The sequence below is a fragment of the Globicephala melas genome, chromosome 13 (assembly GCF_963455315.2).
Source record: "Globicephala melas chromosome 13, mGloMel1.2, whole genome shotgun sequence".
Classification (NCBI taxonomy): Eukaryota; Metazoa; Chordata; class Mammalia; order Artiodactyla; family Delphinidae; genus Globicephala; species Globicephala melas.
This window is the reverse complement of record NC_083326.1, coordinates 62,043,099-62,064,582: the sequence shown is the minus strand read 5'-3', so window position 1 is coordinate 62,064,582 and position 21,484 is coordinate 62,043,099. Positions and strand designations below refer to the sequence as shown.

General features: G+C 42.5%; 1 protein-coding gene across 6 annotated transcripts in view; it reads right to left on the bottom strand.

Moving 5' to 3' along the window:
* Positions 1-10,765: 10,765 nt before the first annotated feature.
* CEP192 (centrosomal protein 192) overlaps positions 10,766-21,484 on the bottom strand; it is a 93,454-nt gene continuing 82,735 nt past the window's right edge. For 4 of the 6 annotated variants that reach the window (XM_030836517.2, XM_060310109.2, XM_060310110.2 and 1 more), the window contains 5 exons: positions 20,406-20,525; positions 19,892-20,013; positions 18,322-18,451; positions 17,829-17,887; positions 10,766-11,213 (listed from right to left, as the gene is read on the bottom strand). In XM_030836517.2, the coding sequence (XP_030692377.2) occupies positions 11,075-11,213; positions 17,829-17,887; positions 18,322-18,451; positions 19,892-20,013; positions 20,406-20,525 (570 nt within the window). In that variant the 3' untranslated portion in view covers positions 10,766-11,074. The remainder of the gene's footprint in view (positions 11,214-17,828; positions 17,888-18,321; positions 18,452-19,891; positions 20,014-20,405; positions 20,526-21,484) is intronic. The other 2 variants (XM_030836518.2, XM_060310108.1) reach the window with 2 other exon arrangements.

Genomic DNA, 21,484 nt, shown 5'->3' with positions numbered 1-21,484 from the left:
CAGTTTTAAACGAGGGAGTGATGTGCAATGATTCAGGTTTTATTTTTCTGAGTTTTAAAAGTTTCCCCTGGCTGGATTGTGGACTTAGTTTGGATGGAAACTCAGGTGGCTACATCCAGAATCCGAGTGCTCCTCAGCAGCAACCCCCATCTCCCTCGTCCAAGCCACCAACTCTCCCACCAGCAGCCCCGAACCTCCCCCCTCCTCTCTGTGCTCAGTCCCCATGGGCAGCCTGACCAGGCCATACCAGGAGCTCCGGGGGCTCCCATCTCCTGGGACCCAACCCAAAATCCTGCCCCCAGCCCGGCACTCTGGTCTCTGGCTCCGGAGCCAGGCTGCTCTTGCCCAGTCCCCTCTCCTGTTCCCCTGGCACCCTCACCCCTGTCCTCACCCGCCTTGTGTTGTACTCTTCACACACTCATCCCAACACAGAGGTTGGTTTGCTGTCAGCTGACCCAGGTGCCCAGGAACCGGCACCGTCCGGGCTAAGGCTGCTGGGCGGGGCCGGGGCCGGGGCCCGGGGAATGCGGCCGAGTGTTTGAGAGCCACCAGGAGAGGGGCCGACAAATAGCCGGGCCAGGTCACTGTGAGAGGCCCAGGCAGGGAGGCTGGAGCTCAGACACAGCTGGTGGACACTGGGCGGGAAGCACGAGCTACAACGGATGCCCGAGGACTCACTATGCCACTCCAAGGTCCTTCTGATCGGATGTAGGGCGTGAGAGGAGCCCCAGGGCGATGCTGGGACCTCACCGCCGCTCCCCCCGCATCCAGAGTGCAGCCCCAAAGCTGCTCAGCTTAGAGGAGGGCGAGGGGCTCGAGCTGCTGGCCCAGGAGACCCAGTGGCCTTTAACAAAGTGAAGATTTCATTTCTCTGAACTCTGCGGGCAAGCCTTTTTGACAGAAACCAATTCAAAGCCTTGATGTGTCCACAACAACTTCGTGTAGGGCAGCAGGATGGGATCTGGAGAGTGATGCAAAAGGAGGATGAGGCCCCCGGGCAGCCTAATGGGGGCATTGACATTTGGGGGCTTCTAGAAGAGTCAGCACAGTAGGACCATAAAGATGTTCCCTCACACGGTCCTGAGGACGTGTTGCACTGGATGTGGAAAGAGATTAAAAATGAAAGCAGGGGCTTCCCTGGTGGCACAGTGGTTGAGAGTCCGCCTGCCGATGCAGGGGACACGGGTTCAAGCCCTGGTCCGGGAAGATCCCACATGCTGCGGAGCAACTAAGCCCATGTGTCACAACTACTGAGCCTGTGCTCTAGAGCCTGTGAACCACAACTACTGAGCCCGCGTGCCACAGCTCCTGAAGCCCGCGTGCCTAGACCCCATGCTCCGCAACAAGAGAAGCTACCACAATGAGAAGCCCATGCACTGCAACAAAGAGTAGCCCCACTCGCCGCAACTAGAGAAAGGCCGTGTACAGCAACGAAGACCCAACACAACCAAAAGTAAATAAATTAATTAAAAAAAGAAGTAAAGAAGGGTATGATGCCATTGTCATATCAAATAGAAAATACCAATAAACAGATAGAAATTATATATTAAAAAAAGCAAACAAATGGAAATTCTAGAGTTGAAAAGTACAATAACTGAGATGAAACTTTCACTGGAGGGGCTTAACAGTAGATTTGAGCTGGTAAAACAGAGAATTAGCAAACTTGAAAGTAGGTTGATAGAGATTAGTAATCTGAAGAATGGAGAGGAAAAAAAATGAGGAAAAATGAACAGAGCCTAAGAAGAATATGGGACAGCATTAAGCAAACCACTTATGCATAATGGGAGTATCAGAAAGAGTGGAAAATATGTGAAGAAATAAAGAGCTGAAAATTTCCAAATGTATTAAAAAAAAAACACTGAACACCCAGGAAACTCAACAAACTCCAAGTAGGATAAGCTCAAAGAGATCCACAAACTGACACATTATAGCAAGAATGCTGAAAGTCAAAAACAAGGAGAAAATATTGAAAGCAGCCAGAGAAAAGCGACTCTTCACTTACAAGGGAGCCCCAATGAGATCGACAGCTAACTTATCAGCAGAAACAATGGAGGCCAGAGGGAGTGAGATAACATAGTCAAAGGGCTCAAAAGGAAAACTGTCAACCAAGAATTCTATGTCCAGCAAAGCTATCCTTCAGAACTGATGATGAAATAGGACATTTCCAGATAAACAAAAACTGAGAGAATTTGTTGCAGCTGACCCACCTTACAAGAAATAATAAAAGAATTTCTTCAGACTAAAAGCAAATGACCCCAGACAGAAATTCAAACCCACAACGTGACTAAACCTTGAAAACATTATGTTAAATGGAAAAAGCCTGACACAAAAGGTCACATATTGCATGATGCTGTTTTAAAACGTATCCAAAGTAGTTAAATTCATGGAAACAGAAAGCATATTGGTAGTTTCCAGGAGCTGAGGGAAGGGGAGAAGAGTAACTGCTTAGTAAGTAGTGTTTTCTTCTGGAAAGATGAAAATAGTTTGGAACTAGATAGAGGTAATGGTTGCACAACATTGTGAATGTGCCAAATGCCACTAAATTGTTCCCTTTAAAATGGCTAATCTTATGTAAATTTCATCTCAACAAGAAAATTGAAGCAAAATTTTTAGAAAGTAGAGAAAAAACACAGAGATGAACATGATGAAAAGTAATACGAAGGAAAAAAGAAAGGAGATCCAATCTATAGATTACAGGTTTAAGAAAGAAAACTCATTATTGTTTAAAAAAACTCATTTCTCTGGGATTTTTAAAATGTAAGTTCACTTTTTAATTTAATATTTCAGACATACCAAAAAATATAGAGAATATAATAAGGGCATATATACTATCACATGGCCATGTTTGTTTCAGAGCTTTTTCTTGAGAAATGAAATGTACAACCTCCCTTTGACCCCTCTTATTCCAGGCCCCTTCCTCCCTTCCTAGAGACAACTCTTAGCCTGAAGGTAATTGTCAACAGTTATGAAGAATCTGAAATTTTACCCCATTTGTAAGCTGATACTATCGCCTGTTACAGTTTCTTGGATGCTGGCAGAAGGCATGCGACTCCAGGGTCAGAGACAAGGGACCATTCATTGCCCACAGCAATAGCAGTATTAGCATTTTTGCACCGATATTCTGAGCCCCAATTCTCACAGGGCCATGCCAAGAGGGCCAGATGGCACCTGCCAGCACAGTGGGCTGTGTTACAGGAGAGGAGCTGAAGGAGACACATCTCTGTCTGGCAAGTCTGTTACCTACATGAACATCCTTCTAAAGATAGTGCAGAACACAAGGCAGGCAGGGCCTCGCCTGCAAGATGTGCTGACATGTAGAAAGTCAGAGAACTGTCTCTGGACATCGGTCCATTCCTCTCCATCCAGGTTTTTATACCTATGCTGCATATAAACATATTCTGAAACTATATACATGCTTATATGGCTTTGTATGTTTCTAAACTTTATATAAATGCTATCATAGTGTACATTTGACCTTTTCACTCATTTACGCGTCAAAATTTATTCAAGTTGGGCTTCCCTGGTGGCGCAGTGGTTGAGAGTCCGCCTGCCGATGCAGGGGACATGGGTTCGTGCCCTGGTCCGGGAAGATCCCACATGCCGCGGAGCGGCTAGGCCCGTGAGCCATGGCCCCTGAGCCTATGCGTCTGGGAGAGGCCACAACAGTGAGAGGCCCATGTACGCAAAAAAAAAAAAAATTCAAGTTGACACATCGTTTTAGTTCATTTAACTGGTAATAGTATTTCACTACGTGAATAGATCACATTCTTCTTGATGACATTTAAGAGTTGCCATTTTTTTCCACTCTTACTCCATTACTACAATCAACATCCTTGTTAATGTCTCTTTGCACACAGGTGGGAGACTTCTTAGTGTTTAGACACGCAGTATATAGACATTTAGAATGGGATTTCTGGGTCTTAAGTTATGTTCATCTTCAATTTTTGGTTGCTTTTTTCTAAGCAGAACCTTGATGAAATTACGTTTTTAGTGGCCATCTGTGTGCCTTCCTACCGGCAGCCCCATCTCCTTTTTGGATATTCTTTCATCATGCCTGCTGCTGGAGATCTTCCCTTCCCACCCCATTCACCATGGGGGCGACACTTACCCCAGGTGAGGCAAATCAGATGCTCCCATGGGGCTTACATGCGGGTTTAAGGAAGTGGACACAACTGGATGTCCAGTTCATCACAGAAGGGGCAGGTCTGCTGGGCCCCAGCTGTGTTCCCTGTGCCCAGGCCCCCTGTCTGTGTCCAAGCCTAGTTCTGGCTCCGCCATCGAGAACATGCACCAACAAATCCCCGCTGTGTTGAGTGCGGCGTGGAGTCCTGTTGCTGGCAAATGAGAACTCTGGTTGATTGATTCTGGGGAAAGCAGAGAGGTAAGGAGGGAAAAAGAAAGAGGAAGAGTGAGGAGCAAGAGGAGAGAGGAGGAGAATCAACACAACTTTTGCTTTTTATTTTATTCAGAGAGCAAACTTTGCCAAGTAAGCAGGAAAAACGTCTCTTCAGCACTATTAGAAAAGCTTTACTGGCAAAGTTTTAAAACATGTAAAGGGATAATAAAAACAAAGCAATTACAATGTACTGCCTACCAAATAGGCCATGTAGCTTATTTTGCAAAAAGAAGATTGTTGCCTCTGGTTATGAGTTTTTTCCCCCAAATATCAACACTATAATACTTTTTACATAAAACTTAATAACTTTTTCCTTTGTTTCCTAATGTAAATTGCTTATTTGACTCCATTAGTAAATAGAGAGAGATTTTTGGTTAAAAAAAAGTACCTTCACATGTTCTATAAAAAGGAACTAAATGATGTGAGGGAATAGCAGAAAGAGACTTTTTCCTTATAGAAACCAAGATTGCTGCATAACAAAGTACCCTAAAACATTATTTTGTGCACATTTGCGTGGGCCAGGAATCTGGGGAGCACTCAGCCAGGATGACCCAGGTGCAAGACAGTTTCTTGCTCACCTGTTGGCACTGCAGGGCCTGTGGCCTCTCTCCCCCGACAGGGCTCTTAACCTCCACAGCTTCTCACAGTAGGATGTTTTCAGGATACTGTATTTGCATCTCTTACGTGGTATTAACGTACATACATATATGTATATGTATACATACGTATAGCTATATGTAATGGTGCTTTCATTTTTATAAAATAGACTCCCAAAGGTTGATTGCTGGGTGAAAGGATTTTAATTTTTAGTAGGTATTTGTAGATTACATCCCCCAAAAGTTTTAGCAGTTGCATTCCTACCAGCAAAGGATATTTCTTATTCGTTTTAATTTTTGTCAATTTGATGAGTTTAAAAAAATGGTATTTATTACTATAATTAGCATTTCCCATACCAATTTCCAGCAATTCACTCACCAGCAATGTAGGGATGCATGACACATTTTAATTTTCAATCTCATGGATTAAAAAAAAAAGTATTTCATTCTTGCTTTCATTTGCATTTTCTCAACCAATTTTCAGATGTCTACTAGCCATCTAAAATTATCATTCTGTGAAATGTCTATTTATGTTCTTTTATCCACATTTCTATTGGATTGCCTTTCCCTACCAATTTATAGGATTTCTAGCACTCGGGGTGCTAGAAATAAAGTGTTGTTAAACGTCTTTGCCCAACATATGGTTTGTCTCTTGTCTTTATTTATGGTGTCTTTTTGCTGTTCAATATGTTAAACTTGTGTGTTAAAATACATCTGTTGGGAAGATGGAAAAGCCCTGGAGATGGATGGTGGTGATGGCTGCACGACAATGTGAATGTGCTTAATGCCACTGAATTGTACACTTAAAAACGGTAAGATGGTAAATTTTATGTTGTGCATATTTTACAACAATTAAAAGAAATTTATCTGACTTTCCCTTATAACTTCTGGGTTTCCTTTCCTGCTTAGGAAGTTCACTCCCATCCAAAGTTACAGACATATAAAATCTAATACAGTTTAATCTTATAGGTTTTACATTAAAATTTTCAATCCATCTGGAATTTACTTGTACATATGGTATGAGGTAGTGGTATTCCAGCTGTTTGTCAATTATACCATTTTGATATTTCTCTTTATTTCCATTACTACATCTATTTTCTGGCTTTATTTTTATGTAATAACTAGAAATTGCTGTTTTTCTACCAAAGTCAACAAGTTATTTTCTCTGAGCAGACTATGAGATTTCTATAATTGATAGGACTTCTAATCACTCTTCTTAGGGAAATAAACAAACACATACATACATAAATTAAATCATGCCCAGTGAAGTTATCCTTTAGATAATTAACTTGCACTCTTCTAAACAGATGATGAAGAGTATTTTCCTTAAAGTCTGCACTTACGTAACCAAAATGAAGTTGAATTTTGCCAATTAATCAGTATGAATGATAAAAAATGAGTGTTGAGTCTTGGATTATTTACTTTCACTAACTTACAACAGATCAATTTTTATATTGTATATACAACATAATCACTCTTGAATATTAACCTCATGTTTTAATTTTCTTCATTTCATAGTTTAACAGAACAAGATTAGAATTAAAATAATACAACTGTAGGCGTGTGGCCACGGCACACGTGTCCCATGTCTCTTTCCAGGGGCGCTACTGTCAATGAGCTAAGACTGCTTTGGGCATTTTCAGTGGAGAAGGATGGAAATATGGATTTTTAAAAAATCATGAGTGCAAGCTAATATTTCTGATTTAAATTTAACTTCAAAGGGACTTAATATCTTGACTTATCTTTGAATTATAACATCACATTTGTCTTCTACTAAAAACCTTGGTTGCTAACAACCTCAATCTATTTGCTTTATCCTGATATGTACGTGTATATATAGAAATTTAAAAATATACTTAAACCTATAAAATACAGAAATACAAATTTACGTTATATATTTTATATAAAATATAAAAATGGGCTCTCTTCATGTCCAGTGACTTCGGCGTAGAAACAGGCAACCCTCTTAGTGGCTTTAACATCGACATTAAATAACAAAGGGGAAAGCAAACTTGTAGTGGGACCGAGTGATCCCAAGTGAACAGAAGGCACAGGATTGGTTAACCCTCCTCCTCCCAGAGGCAGGGCAGGTGCGGGCGGCAGCCCTACAGGTGAGGCTGACAGGAAACCTTCAGACCTCAGACCCGCTGGCACCTACTCCACAAAGGCCCCCTGGGGGACCGGCCCTGCTTCCTGGACACCAAACTGAAACACACGTCACAGCAAAGCCGAGGGGGAGCATCTGCTGAGAGGCCGCGACACCTGTAAGGACCTCGAGGGTCTCCACGCCTGAGCTTCTTCAGAAGGAAAGGTAGAACTTTACTGTGAGGTGTCATTTCAAAACCTTCTGAGAAAGACTACTGTCAATACCCTAATTAATAAGTGATATTCCATTAAGTTTACTGAATATTGGCAGAAAAAGTGATGTTTGGATTTTTAAATCTCTTATTAAAACAATTCCTTTGTTACATTTACCTCTTTAAAACATTTTTTATTACAAAAATAGTTAATAGTTGAACCTGGTGGGAAGTGGAGACAGGCCAGTGGAAGGCAGGCCTCCTCCCGCCTCAGGGCAGGGTTGTGAGGACAGAGCCCAGGGGGGGCCGGGCGTCACCCTCTGCCTGCCACTCCCAGAGCCATCTGCCGTGCACATTTGGTGTCCACAGGAAGGTGGGTCCCCTCCACAGGGGTCTCCTCAGGGCTCAGCTGCAGGGGACCCCAAGAAAGTGGCCTTGAGCAGGTCCACCCTCTTTGCTGGAGGCTCCCAAAAGAAGCAGGGGAAGGGTGGCTCCTGGCAGCCACCCGTTGCACCTGCCTAGGTGGGCTCTGCCCACAGAGTCAGAGCCAGCGCACATCAGACCAGACGCAATTACTCACTTACTAGAGTAGGAAAAGTTAGTTTGCTAACATTGTTTTGGCAAGGATGTAGAAAAACAGGCAGGAGACAAGTCAGCAATGTCCACTCAAATTATACTGCCCCTGCCCTGCCTTCCACCCGCTGTCCATGCTTCAGTGCTTTACCCGACAGGTGTCCTTGGAAATACATGAAGTGACAGCTGCAGATGGAGAGTCTGTGTCACTGTTTGCAGCAGAAAGACTGAAATGGCCAATGTGTCCATTAAGACTCCCAGTTTGTCATTTATCTTTTGATTTTGGTTATGCTTTTTCCACCCAGAAAATTTTAATTTGTATGTCGTTGAGTTGATCTCTTTCTTATGTGACTGTCAGTTTTTATTCCAAAATTAGAAATTAATAACTGATATTGTTTTCCATATTTTCTCCTGGGACTTTTATACTTTCATTGTTAACCTATGATTCACCCGGAAGCTAATCTGGGATAACCCATCTTTTCCCTACTGAGGTGCCACTTTTACCTTGCACTGAATTTCTGTACGTATTTGGGGCTTTCGGATTCATCCTGCACATGCTAGTCTCACCCAGCTACTTGCAGTCCTGTCGTTAGTAAGATCTCAAGGGGTATTCGTGCTACAGAGGAGCACCCGGCAGCAATGTGGACACATTACCCCCTGCCCAAACCTGCTGTAACCTCCAGTGAGATTTTAAAGTTTTCTTCACGTAAATTTTACATTTCTTTATACGTTTATTCATAGGGGTTTTATTTTTTCCATTACTATTTTCTTATATAGAAAAACTGTTGATTTTTGTGTATCAGTCATGTAATCCAGTCACATTACCGAATTCTTTTTATGATCTTTAAAGGAAACCCTCTTGGAATCCCAGGTCGACAATTACATCACTGTCCTGTGCATTTCGCCTCCTCCCTGTCTATCTCACTGGCCGCTGGGCAGCCCCCAGGGCCATGCCTCATACAGCAGTGGGCTGAGCAGTCCCGGCCTGCTCCTGACCAGCCCTTCCAGCGTTTCTCCATTCGCACAACCTGCTTTTGACTTGAGATATAAAAACATTATTGTGTGAAGCAACCTGTCATCCATTTGTAAGACAGTAATATTATCCATATGCTCTTGATATTTCCATGGAAATACTTAGACACAGAAGCTCAGTGGATGCATCCACTTGTTCAAAGCATGAACCCTCTCCCCCACACCCCCATACTTTACCCACTGAGGCTTCAGAGGTGAACCGCCTTCGGCATAGGTGCTCATCAGTCGGCTGGGCACCTTCCCCGAGCACCTGGAAGGCAGGTAGGGAAGGTGCCCCATGGAGGGGCAGTGCTGGGAGGTGCCCCTCCCCCTACCAAGAAGGACAGGCCTGTGGAAGCACAAGGGAGGGGGGACCAGGCCAAGGAGGAGGATCCGAGCTGGCCCGGCTCTGGTGGCACACGGGTCTCCCCTGAGTTTAGGAAGATGGCTCCAGAGAAGCTGACGCAGAGTTGCCCTTGTGCCCGAAAGCACAAGGGCAATGGTGGCGGCTGTGGGTGGCACCCTGGCATCTGGCGTGGCGGGGTCTGCGTTGTGCCTGCTGGCCTCACAGCTCTCAGGGAGCAAGTCTCACATGCAGCCAAGTCCACAACGTGGCATTTCCTCAGGCCGACCCCACAGAACAGCCATTTTGTGGGTCATCCCAAACGCAGGGAGGACCTCCTCAAGCGAACAGCGTGGGGCTTCCCACCGACCTGAGGGCAGGTCAGCACAACAGTGGCCCTGGGCCTGGGTCAGCCTTGCTCATGGAGCAAACACACAATCACCTCCACATGTGTCCGTGCATCTTCTGGGGTCAGCACCGGGCGCAGGAGAAGTAATGGTTATAACACCCCTGGGAGGATTGCGTTTCCAGCCACACTCTCACCACCGGCCTCTCCTCACCTCGTGTCACAGCCCATGCTGCTCCGAGGTCGTGCCTGCCCCTGCGGGGCGTCCGCGCCGCACCCCTCCCGTCTGCACGAGCGTCCACGGGCGTCAGAGATGGGAACACGGCCCAGTGCTCAGTGGGCTCAGGGCGTAGTTAAAGACTTACAGGATCCCCTGTCCCAGATCTTTCCCTGGGCATGAAATGAAAAATCTAAAGAGGAAACAAAACAGGGAAGTGTCCACTTTAGGAGTGTGGACATTGAAGAGAGCTGACACTGAAGGAGAGCAGTTTTAATCACAGAGGGATCAACAGTTGTGGGACTGCCTCTACCCTTCACCTGTGATTACTGACCCATGTGGCAGACGTATAAGACTGTCTTAAATCTGTGCTCAGGAAAGAGAGTGTTTCTCTGTCGCGGTTGTAAATGCTGGGGGTTAGAGCCCTCCTGGCAGCTCTGCACACCCTCCGAGGTCCTTCTGCTCCATCGATAATACCTGGCTGCGACCCCCACGCTGCTGCACAACCACTCACCAGCAATGGCCACAGAGCAATTAATACTCACGTCTCTCCTGGTAGAACCAGGGAACATCACAGCAGGAGAGCACTCCGTCCCCTCGGGCGGCTCACTGCCCTCACTCCCTGTGCCCCGGGTCCCTCTGGTACCTGATGGCAGTGCCCTTCTACACCGGATTCTGGAGTTGTCCCATCCAGCTTTAATTTCAATAAACGCTCTCTTAAAATATACCATCAACCTCTCCAATGTGTCTGCACAGAACGTGGAGCCTGCCCCACTCCGGAGAAAGACAATTTCTTTGAAAGGAAGCTTTCCTTTCTACTCTGGGCAATTAGCTAAAAGACAAAGGAACCAAGAAGGAATTTCTTAAGGGAAACAGAACTGTAATGGAGGAGAAAAATCACAGAACAGACCAAGGCGCTTGGAAATAATTAGCAGAATAAAGTGATATTCTAATGTCTACATGACAGCATATAAAAAACCACCAAATTCAATGGAAATTAAGTTTATTTCTGGATATACCAACTAAAATATACGCCATATTTATTCAGAATATCATAATCAATGCAAAAATAGAACTCTCTTCTCCTCTGTAAAAGTTAAATACAATACTGTAGGATAGTTACATGATTATTTTAGTCAGGTCTTCAGTATTAGCTTCTCAAAAGAACAAATCTATAGTTATAGACATCCAATTTATCATACAAAATATATACAAAGGCGTAACTGTAGTATAGAAAAAAATGAAGTTACCAAAATATAACTTATGTCATTTACTTTACACAAAGTGGACTCTAGTTAACTTTTCCCAAGAGCTTCACCAATGAGTCGAACGGCGACACTCTTGCCTTCGTCGGTTTGAACAACGAGCAAAGCTTCAAACTTGCCCACAGACCTGGGCTTGAACTGCACAGGCATGTTGATGTAGTGCTGGGCTCTGCAGAGAGAAAGGGGTGTCAACACCAAGGCCACGGCACACGGAGCCCCTCCAGCCTCACGATGCCTGGCGGAGAGCAAACACGGTCAAGGAAGCAGGAGCCAAGAGGCCCAGGGCCTGGTGCTGCATCTGTAGAAGCAGGAGGCCACCGGCCCCCGAAAGGTCAGGGAGCACGTGCCACCAACCGCCCCCGGGGCAGCAGGACCAACATTTACAGGGCTGGTGGGTTTTGCTCCAAATTTCATATGAAACCTTCCAAAAGTCTTCTTGAAAATTTATTTTCAGATTCTATCGAGGCAGGTAATGAATGCCCTGTGCTTAAAAGTAGTACATGGGCGGGGGGTTGTTTTTGCTCATAAAACGAGGTCCCAAAAGCTTCAAAAATACACCTTTATTCCCAGGGAATGAGACAAAGGCACTTTCCCACACCTGTGTGATGTCACCAACTTTCTGTCTTAATCATTTTTGAGTGAAACTTTACAGCTTTCAGACTCTCCTCAGAGGGCAGGGGCCCCGCCCTTGATCTCAACCACACGTGTTCAGGATCAGCCATTGGATCTGACCTGTGCTTTTGTTTCCAGCATGTTTCCTGATGAACCCAGCACAGTGGGCTAGAAATTCAGAAAACAGTCTAAGTATTTCAAAGCCCTTTTCCTGCATGTAACTGATAATGCAGAATATACATATTTAAAGTCTGGGTCATTTTCCCCCAATGCATTTACCTCATTTCCCCACATCAAAGTTAAGGTGCCTTTAAAAAAACTGGTACCTTTCGACAGCACTGACAAAGGACAATTTTCTCTTTCATGTTAGCATCTCAATCCTCAGAATGACGTAGTACAATCTGCCAACCTAAGAGGCTTTTTTAACTTATGAATTACTAAAAGCATTAAAATACCCCAAGTAAATCTCTAGAGGATCTCATTATTAACATGGAATAAAGAAACCCATATTTAACTGAGGAAGGGTTTTGAAAAACATATTATGACAAACATGTATCCCCTGCTTTAGATTTACAGACACTGAATAAATGGGGGGTGCAACTTAAAAAGAACCACGGATTCACACAACTCCAGCACCAGCAGTGCGGCGAAGCAGTGACTGTGCTGTTACCAAGAGGGCTTTACGCTCTCTCCACACACATGCACACTCCCACCCCCCCACAGCACACACTCACACCCCACACACATGCACACTCACACACACATATACACACGCACACTCACATACACACACCACACACATATAAACACACTGCACACACACACACACACACACACACGGGAACACGTAATAGGAAAGCACATAGACACAACACAGAGATCTAGTTCAAAACCTCCTACCATCCAATGACGAATTTTGCAGCAGAGGCCCCAGAGCAAGCAGCAGGAGGTACACAGGCAGGGCCGGCGGGGTGCCCGGAACCCCCTCACCCCTCATGCCCATGAACCTACAAATTACAGCAACCGTAATTTTTCTTTTTCTTTAACTTAAAATGAGCACTTTGCTGCTCCCTGGCTTCCCTCTGAAGGACACAGCAGGGCCTGGCCGCTCAGCCGCAGGGGCTGGCTCACCAGGACCTGCATGCGCTGCTGTGAGCCCAGCAGACGGGGCCTTAGCTGCAATGTCTCAGCAGAGATTAGACTTGAACAAAGTTAACAGAGGATGCTTTCGGGGGTAAGTGGAAACACAACAAATTCTTCTTAAAAAGACATGAGAAAGAGATGATCACCTACAGCCCAAGACAGAACCTTTACCAAAAAACTGCTCATTAATGCTCCTTTTCCATTAGCTCCTTCACAATCTACCGCTTTCCGTGGATGACATAAACCTGCCCAACACACGCCCTCCCCCAGCACCTCCGCCTAAGGCAAAACCCCCAGGACGTGCGGGGCTCCCGCCTACTGATCTGCAGTCAGCTGACAGTCCCCACCGCACGAGGACAGCCCGGGAGAGGGGCCTCCTGGGAGGGCGTACCCGAGGTGACGGAAGCCGCGCTACTACTTGGGGAGTGGGGTTCACGGGTCCCAGGGCAAGCGGCCCCTGAGGAAGAGAACGTGACCACAGGGGACAGGGAGGGGCTCCCCAGGAGCCTCGGCACAGACTGTCTACCCGCCACAGACTGTCTACCCGCCGAGGCCAGCCTCGCCATACCGGCCCCCTACAGCTCATGAGCCCGTCCAGGGTCCAACAGTCTCGTTCTCGGGACAGGTACAAAGCCCTCCGCGCCTGCACTGACAGCAGCCCCTGCCTCAGTTTGCGGAAGAATTCTCAGGTGAGCTCCACTTTAGGAGAGTGGACACTGAAGAGAGCTGACAAACCGCTACTTCTCTGAAATAGAAAGAAGTCATTCTTACATATGAAAAAACCAGCTTTCCCACCTTCCTTTACGTAAGACTTAAGACTTAAGCCTACGGACATGTCATGCGAGAAGACTTTTCTACGACTTAGAGTTTACTTCACCTTGTTGAACAGATCAAAGTTACTGCTTTGCACGCATGGTTTTCTTATTCATATTTCATCAAGTTTACACTGAGTTGCTAATTATTAAAGTTGATGCTGGAATCTGTAACATTATATATTTATCCTAAGTTCCATAATGAAATGCATCAGAATAACTTTACCTGCCACCAATAAAGTATAAAATTACCTTATTTAAATTTCTTTTCAAAGTATAAAAAGTTAAAAACATTTTAAAATAATATGTTTGAAGAGTATAAGCAAACAAAATGTATCTTGTGATGCTATTTTAAATGCTAGCTTATGTAAACTGCCCGAATTTTGCTTAATTACAAAATAGTTTCTCATGTTTCTAAGTTCTCTTAGATGTTGTGACATGACCTAGGCTGCAGAGAAAAGCACTGAGTGTCTAATTCAGGACAGCTTAAAATGTTCTAGCACTGGAATGGCAAGTCACCAAGTTCAACTCTATAAAAATGTCTACTTTTAGATTACTAGAATGAACACATTTTATATTTTAAAATTGGTTTTTAGACAAGTTGAAACTAAGCAAAACGCCATCTCATTTATAAAGGTTCCTTGTTAGGAATGCTTTAAGCATCACGCCTGTCATGTCAACAGCACTGCAGGGAGCTGTGCGTGACGAGGAGGAGGAAGTGCTGCTGGGACACAAGATGGGCACCCAGGCGCATGAGGAAGGAGGACACTACCCGCTGGTCACAGGGGTAGGAGAAGGAAACTGAAGGTGGCAATTATGAAAATACTCTGACATGTTAACTGCCAAAATTACATTTCAATTTAGGTCGTGTGGTCTCCTGTGAAGGTCTAGCAGCTCACTGGTGACCACAAACTGCCTGTGGGCCTCACTCAGCTGGCTGGTCCCTACAGCCCTGCTAGGCCAGAGGCTGCCGCATGTAATGCTATTGGGATCGAACACAAACAGGTTCTTTTTCTACAAAGGATCAAGAAGGAGCTGATTTACAAATTTCAGCTAAAATATAATTCAATTTTTAAAAATCTGTGAAAGCAAATTAAGCAAAGAACATAACATCAGAAGAGAATTTGAAACTACAGTGTATTTAATGATGAAAGCTGAAAAAGGAATGTTTATCTCCAGGTAAGTTGACTGCATCATCCTTCAGCCATAAAATGGGCAAGTGACATAAAGCCAAGTAATTTAACAAGTTATTGTAAGTAATGAGTCCTTACCAAAACTGTAGATGAGCTGAATGCAAACAGTGTTTTTTAAAAAGCTGCTAGGCTCTTCAAGGGAATTTTTTTTAAATCTGAAGGTTTCTTGAACTTTTTTTAAAAAGACTTTTTTAAAGATAAAAGCTCCTTGAAACAAAAATCTGAAGCCCGTCCAGTAAGCTGTGACAGGTATACACTGGTTTACACATAAGTATTCCACCCCCTCTGCTTCACGTTTAAAGACACACACCTGCAAAACGCTGACCAAGCTCAGGGATGTGAACGAGACACAGAGTAAACGGGAAGCAGAGTTAATGAGGCCGTTATGATAAAGTTCAAATTCAGATAATAACGGTGTTCAGGACAGATCACTTACTCAGTATCAATTTGTACTCTGTTACTAAAAAGTGTCACAATTGGGAATTTAAACAACCTATTTTTAAATAGGTGAATTGTTTCTGCAGCTCTGCCTCAGTTCAGCAGAGCCAACCTACTCTACTGACTGTGGAATGTCGCCAGTCTCAGGCCGTCATGGGAGGGACCCACAGACAAGAGCTCAGGGCAGAAAAGCGGGAAAGCTCAGCCTTAGGAGTGCTGTAAACCCAGGCCCCCCTCATCCATGTTCTCACTGAAGGGACCGGCTGGGAAAGCACCGACAGAAACCGTGATGCTCTATCGACATTGTGGGTCCTGCTGGGGCTCCCCAGGACCACCTCTCACATACTCCTGTAACGAGTCCAGGCTGCCAGTGGCTTTTCATCTCCATTTCACAAATTAGGAAACTGAGGCTCAGAGAAGTTAAGTCCATGGTAGCTTTCTAGGTATATTCATTGCTGACTCTGCACAACTCGTGCCTTTAGGTTGGGCTCCTGAGAGGCAGGTTTCATAGCACATGGGATGGGGGAGGGGGGACGAGAAGGGGAAGAAAGGACGAGAGGTGGAGAGAACGGTCCCCACGACTCATCTTCCAGTATCTGGAGGTAAGTGTAAGCTTCTGAGTCAGTGCTGCTGGGCTAGTAACTCAGAGACAGCCCTTGAACGCCTGCAAGTGGGCCAAGTTTTCACAAAATATAACATGTTTCTGGGACAGCCTCTTGATGCTAAAATGAAAGATCTTATAATAACTAAATTGTTTAATTAAAGATTCAAAGATGAAGATAAAATTATTTTTCAGTATTAAGTGCAACAGAACTCTACTGTTAAAATTCTAAATAACAGTGACAACCCAGTTTGAGATTTCAGCCTTTATGTACATCATATGGAAAAAGAAAATTAGCAAGACCCTAAAACAATTAACAAAATGGCAGTAAGTACATACCTATCAATAATTACTTTACATGTAAATGGATTCAATGCTCCAGTCAAAAGAGCAGCTGAATGGATACAAAAACAAGGCCCGTATATATGCTGCTACAAAAGTCACTTAAGATCTAAAGACACTCATAGACTGACAGTGAGAGGATGGAAAAAGGTATTATATGGAAGCAACCCAAGTGCCCATCAACAGATGAACGGATAAAGATGTGGTGTAGATACACAGTGGAATACTACTCAGCCATAAAGAAGAGTGAAATCTTGCCATTTGCAATAACATGAATGGACCTGGAGGATATTATGCTAAGTGAAATAAGTCAGAGAGAGACAAATACTGTATGATTTCACTTCCATGTGGAATCTAAAAAACAAAACAAATGAACAAACATAACAAAACAGAAATAGAGTCATAGATACAAAGACAAAACAGGTGGTTGCCAGAGGGGATGGGGGTAGGAGGAAGAAAGAAATAGGTGAGGGAGATTAAGAGATACAAATGTCCACAGTTCCAAAATAAATGAATCACATGTATGAAATGTACAGAGTGGGGAATATAGTCAATAACTATGTAATATCTTTGTGTGGTAATGTATCATCCTAGATTTAGTGTGGTAATCAGTTTCAAACGTATAGAAATAAAAACATATAGAAATACAGGAATTAACAGTGTTGTAGGTCAATTATACTTCAAAAACAAATGCATAGAAAAGATCAGATTTGTGGTTACCAGAGGCAGGGGGTTGGGGGAGGGAGAACTGGATGATGAGACAGTCAAAAAGTACAAACTTCCAGTTGTAAGGTTAAGTACGTACCAGGGATGTGATGTACAACACGATAAATATACTGAACATGTTGTACATTATATATGAAAGTTGTTAAGAGAATAAATCCTAACAGTTCACATCGCAGGAAAAAAAATTTTTTCTATGTCTTTAATTTTGTATCTATATGAGATGATGGTGTTCACAAAACTTATTGTGATAATCATTTCATCATGTATGTAAGTCAAATCATTATGCTGTATACCTCAAACTTACACAGTGCTGTATGCCAATTATGTCAATAAAACTGAAAGAATATATATACATACATACACCTTAAAAATAAATAAAAACAAACACATTTTTAAAAAAAGAAAATAAGCAAGGATGACAAGAAAATGTAGCCCTGATTTAAGAACAATACAGGGTTATTTGAAGAATGACAACTGGAAAATAGGATAATAAAATTTTCCCAATTAATCTGGGAAGGTTTTTGTCCTAATTAGTTAAAATTTAAATCCCTGATTCTCAGTGTAGTGAAAATAACATGTGACGCAGAAATCACTCTAAAGTTAATCACAAGATAATTAAGGTTCTATGTAAGTATATGGCTGTCAAAATACTGGGAAACAGGAGTCACGCACTAAGTCCAAACACTGCGCAAGTTTGAGTTGCTACTCGCCACACGTACCCACAGGTCACGGACTGTTTCCCTAGCAGGTTCCTTGTCTCCTTCACCACGTGCTTGGTGCTCTGTGGTGTTGGTGAGGAGGATGAGGGGTTGCAACAGAGACAGACCTCACAGTCCTAACCCCCAAGAGCAATCTCAGGCTCCTGAACACAAAGACCTGCACTAGGGTGAGAACATTTTGATTTATGATAAACTCACCTCAAAGAATATTTTGAATGTTTGACGTAGAAAGGTTCTCTGGGACTTAAAAACTTGAGCTGGAATTTAATATGAAACATTTTATGAAGTTATACAAGTTAGATATTTGTGCATACTTAAATCAACATACCGTATAGCCACAAAATGAGGTGAAACGATAAATGCTCATGAAAACACTTAGGGGAAGTTTAATGAGTTTATTCTAGTTCTAACTGGAGTAAATGTTACCCAGAAATATGTTGGTGTGATAGTACAGAAGAAAACAAGAGGAAAAATTAAAAAATGAAAATATGAAAACAAATACTAAATAATTTGCAGGTAAAGGATCATGAAATTCACTTGAGTTTCTTTTCAAATAACGGTATTAAGGCATTTTAAAACTTAACTATTATAACTTAATCTATAAAACAAGCTTCTAATTATCAGGAAAATGTTTATCAAATAGTAGAATACACTTACTTTTCCAAAACCCACAGCAAGATTTCCAACTTACCAAGTGTGTAATAAAAGAATTATTTCGCAAATTGACTTTCAACGTCCTTGACTCCCCAACTCTCGTTGGCAGAAACCGATACACATCTTCTGGGGCATAAACTCCACGGTGGGTGAGGTCAAGCTGCCTGCTATGGAGATAGGTCTGAAGGTTAACTATTTAAAATCCATAGTAACTTAAACTATTTGTATATATTACATTATGAAGTGTGGCTTTGTTTTCTCCCGCAACTCAGTTAAAGTAGCTCTGTAAAGGCGACTGACTAATGTGTGTTAAGACAAACTGCTGGCGGCAGGAAGTGTCCAGGGGTGCGGGGAAGCAGCTGAGACAGCAGCAGCGCTTCCTCCTCCCTGAGAGGAACTTAACATATTTTCCTTACAAGCAGCTTCCTCCACAACTAAGTTAGACCTAAATGTTAGTTAACTAAAGATTATAAGAAACATTTTCATGTAAGTCAGAAAGAAAAAGACAAATACCATATGATATCACTTATATGTGGAATCTAAAATACGACACACATGATCATATCTAAGAAACAGAAACAGACTCATGGACATAGAGAACAGACTGGAGGTTGCCAAGAGGGAGGGGGGTGGGGGAAGATGGAGTGGGAGGTTGGGGTTAGCAGATGTAAGCTTTTATACAGAGAATGGATAAACAACAAGGTCCTACTGTATAGCACAGGGAACTATATTCAATATCCTGTAATAAACCATAATGGAGAAGAATATTAAAAAAAGAATGTATATATATGTATAACTGAATTGCTTTGCTGTGCAGCAGGAATTAATACAACACTGTAAATCAACTATACTTCAATTTAAAAAAAGTTAAAAAAAAAACATATCCCTGAAAAAAAAATTTTTTTTTTCATTAGGTAAAACATTTACATACTACCATTAAAGCTTTGTAAGCTGCTGGTATAACATACATTTTTCGAAGTTTTTAAGAATCTACTTTCATACACTGTGTTTTGGAATGTAAATTGGAACAGCTACTTTGGGAACATTCTTTGGCAGTTTAAGGTTAAATAAATTTCTACCGTATGACCCAGCAATTCTACTCTTAGATATTTTTACCCAAAAGAAATGAAAAAATATGTCCACAGAAATACACATATAATAATATTCACTGCACCTTCATTCACAAGGGCTCCAAGTCAGAAGCCACCAAATGCTAAAAGGAAAATGAAACAATCGTGATGTGCTCCTATGATGGGGAACGAGAACTCAACAACGAAAGGAACAAACCATAGGTACACTCACCAACACGGATGATCCCGAAATCACTACGTTAAGTGAAAGCCAGACACAACTTGAGTGCACATGTGCATGAAATTCCCCAAAACTATGGCAACACACAGGAACAGAACAAATCCTGGGTGAGGGTGTGGGTGGCTGCAGAGAGGCATGCATGTGAGGACGCTCCAGGAGAGAGAAACGGTCTCTACCTGGCTGCAGTGGGGGTGACGTACGTCAATCACAGGTAAGCCACTGGGCATTTTACCGAATGTAATTATACCTCAATAAAGCCCTGGGAAAAATTCATGAGAATGACAGAAACAACATACCCAGGTATGAGAGCAGACGCCTCTGATACAAGTTGTCTTCGGGGCTTAAGTAAATTATCTATTTTAATGAGGCTATTTGTGGAAATGCGTGAATTTTCAAGCTCACGTTCTGCTTTGACACTCTGTATAAAAAAAACACAGGGTGGAGGAGGAGAAATAAACATGTGGACACTTACCTATTTGAATTCTATTACTTCCTTCCTAATTTTTAAAAAGGAGATTTAAGATTTCTAAATTCCTTTAATCACAAAATGCTTTATCTTGCACTGTTTCTTTCTCTCTCTCTTTCTCACACACACACACAAACACACAATCTTACCTAATTAAGGCAAACAAATTTCATAGAGCCAATCAATAAAGACACGTAAGAAAACTAAGATGGTAAGAATCTATAACAGAATTAATGGGATAACAATAATACCAAAAACAACAGGCCAGTTTTTCATGCCAGTTTCCCTTGGTGTCTTTAAAAAAACACACCCAATAATTTACTTAAATTCAGTGTAACACTCACGTGTCCAGAGAGCTGGAATCTCAAGGTGTGCTTCAGGTGAGGCTCTTTAAGAGGGTGACACTCAACGTCCCAAAACTGGGCATAGTCTCCTCTATCTCTGGGCAAAAACGTGATGGAGACCTACAAACAACACATCCAGGAGAGAAATTCAGACACGGAACCTTACACACATGCAGTTAGATTACCAATTCAAAGTGTGGTATGAAAAACTTGAAGGGAAAAATGTCTTTGCTTTGGCTAATTCTGCCACTAATCAGATCCAAGTATACTTTTCTTTAAGGCTTTAAGTAACATATTCCTCAAAATGTAAATTTTTTAATTTAAAAAAAGTTATTAATTACTGTAGCTCTGTAGTACAGTCTAAAGTCAGGAAGCCTGACTGCTCCAGCTCCATCTTTCTTTCTCAAGACTGCTTTGGCTATCTGGGGTCTTTTGTGTTTCCAATCAAATTTAAAAATTTTTTGTACTAGTTCTGTGAAAAATGCCATTGTTATTTTGATAGGGATTGCACTGAATCTATAGATTGCCTTGGGTAGTATGGTCATTTTAATAATATTAATTCTTCCAATCCAAGAACACAGTACATCTGTTGTCATCTTTAATTTCTTTCATCAGTGTCTTACAGTTTTCTGAGTACAGGTCTTTTGCCTCCTTAGGTAGGTTTATTCCTAAGTATTTTATTCTTCTTGATGCAATGGTAAATGGGATTGTTTCCTTTTCCCTTTCTGATAGTTTGTTGTTACCGTACAGAGATGTAACAGATTTCTGTATGTTAATTTTGTATCCTGCAACTTTAGCAAATTCATAATAAGTTCTAGTTTTCTGGTATAGAAAATCTTCAGGATTTTCTAAGCATAGTATCGTATCATATGGAAACAGTGAGTTTTACTTCTTTTCCAATTTGGATCCATTTTATCTCTCTTCTTCTCTGATTACCGTGGCTAGGACTTCCAAAACTATGTTGAATAATAGTAGCGAGAGTGGACATTCTTGTCTTGTTTCTGACCTAAGAGGGAATGCTTTCAACTTTTCACCGTTGAGTATGATGTTACCTGTGGGTTTGTCAAATACGGCATTTA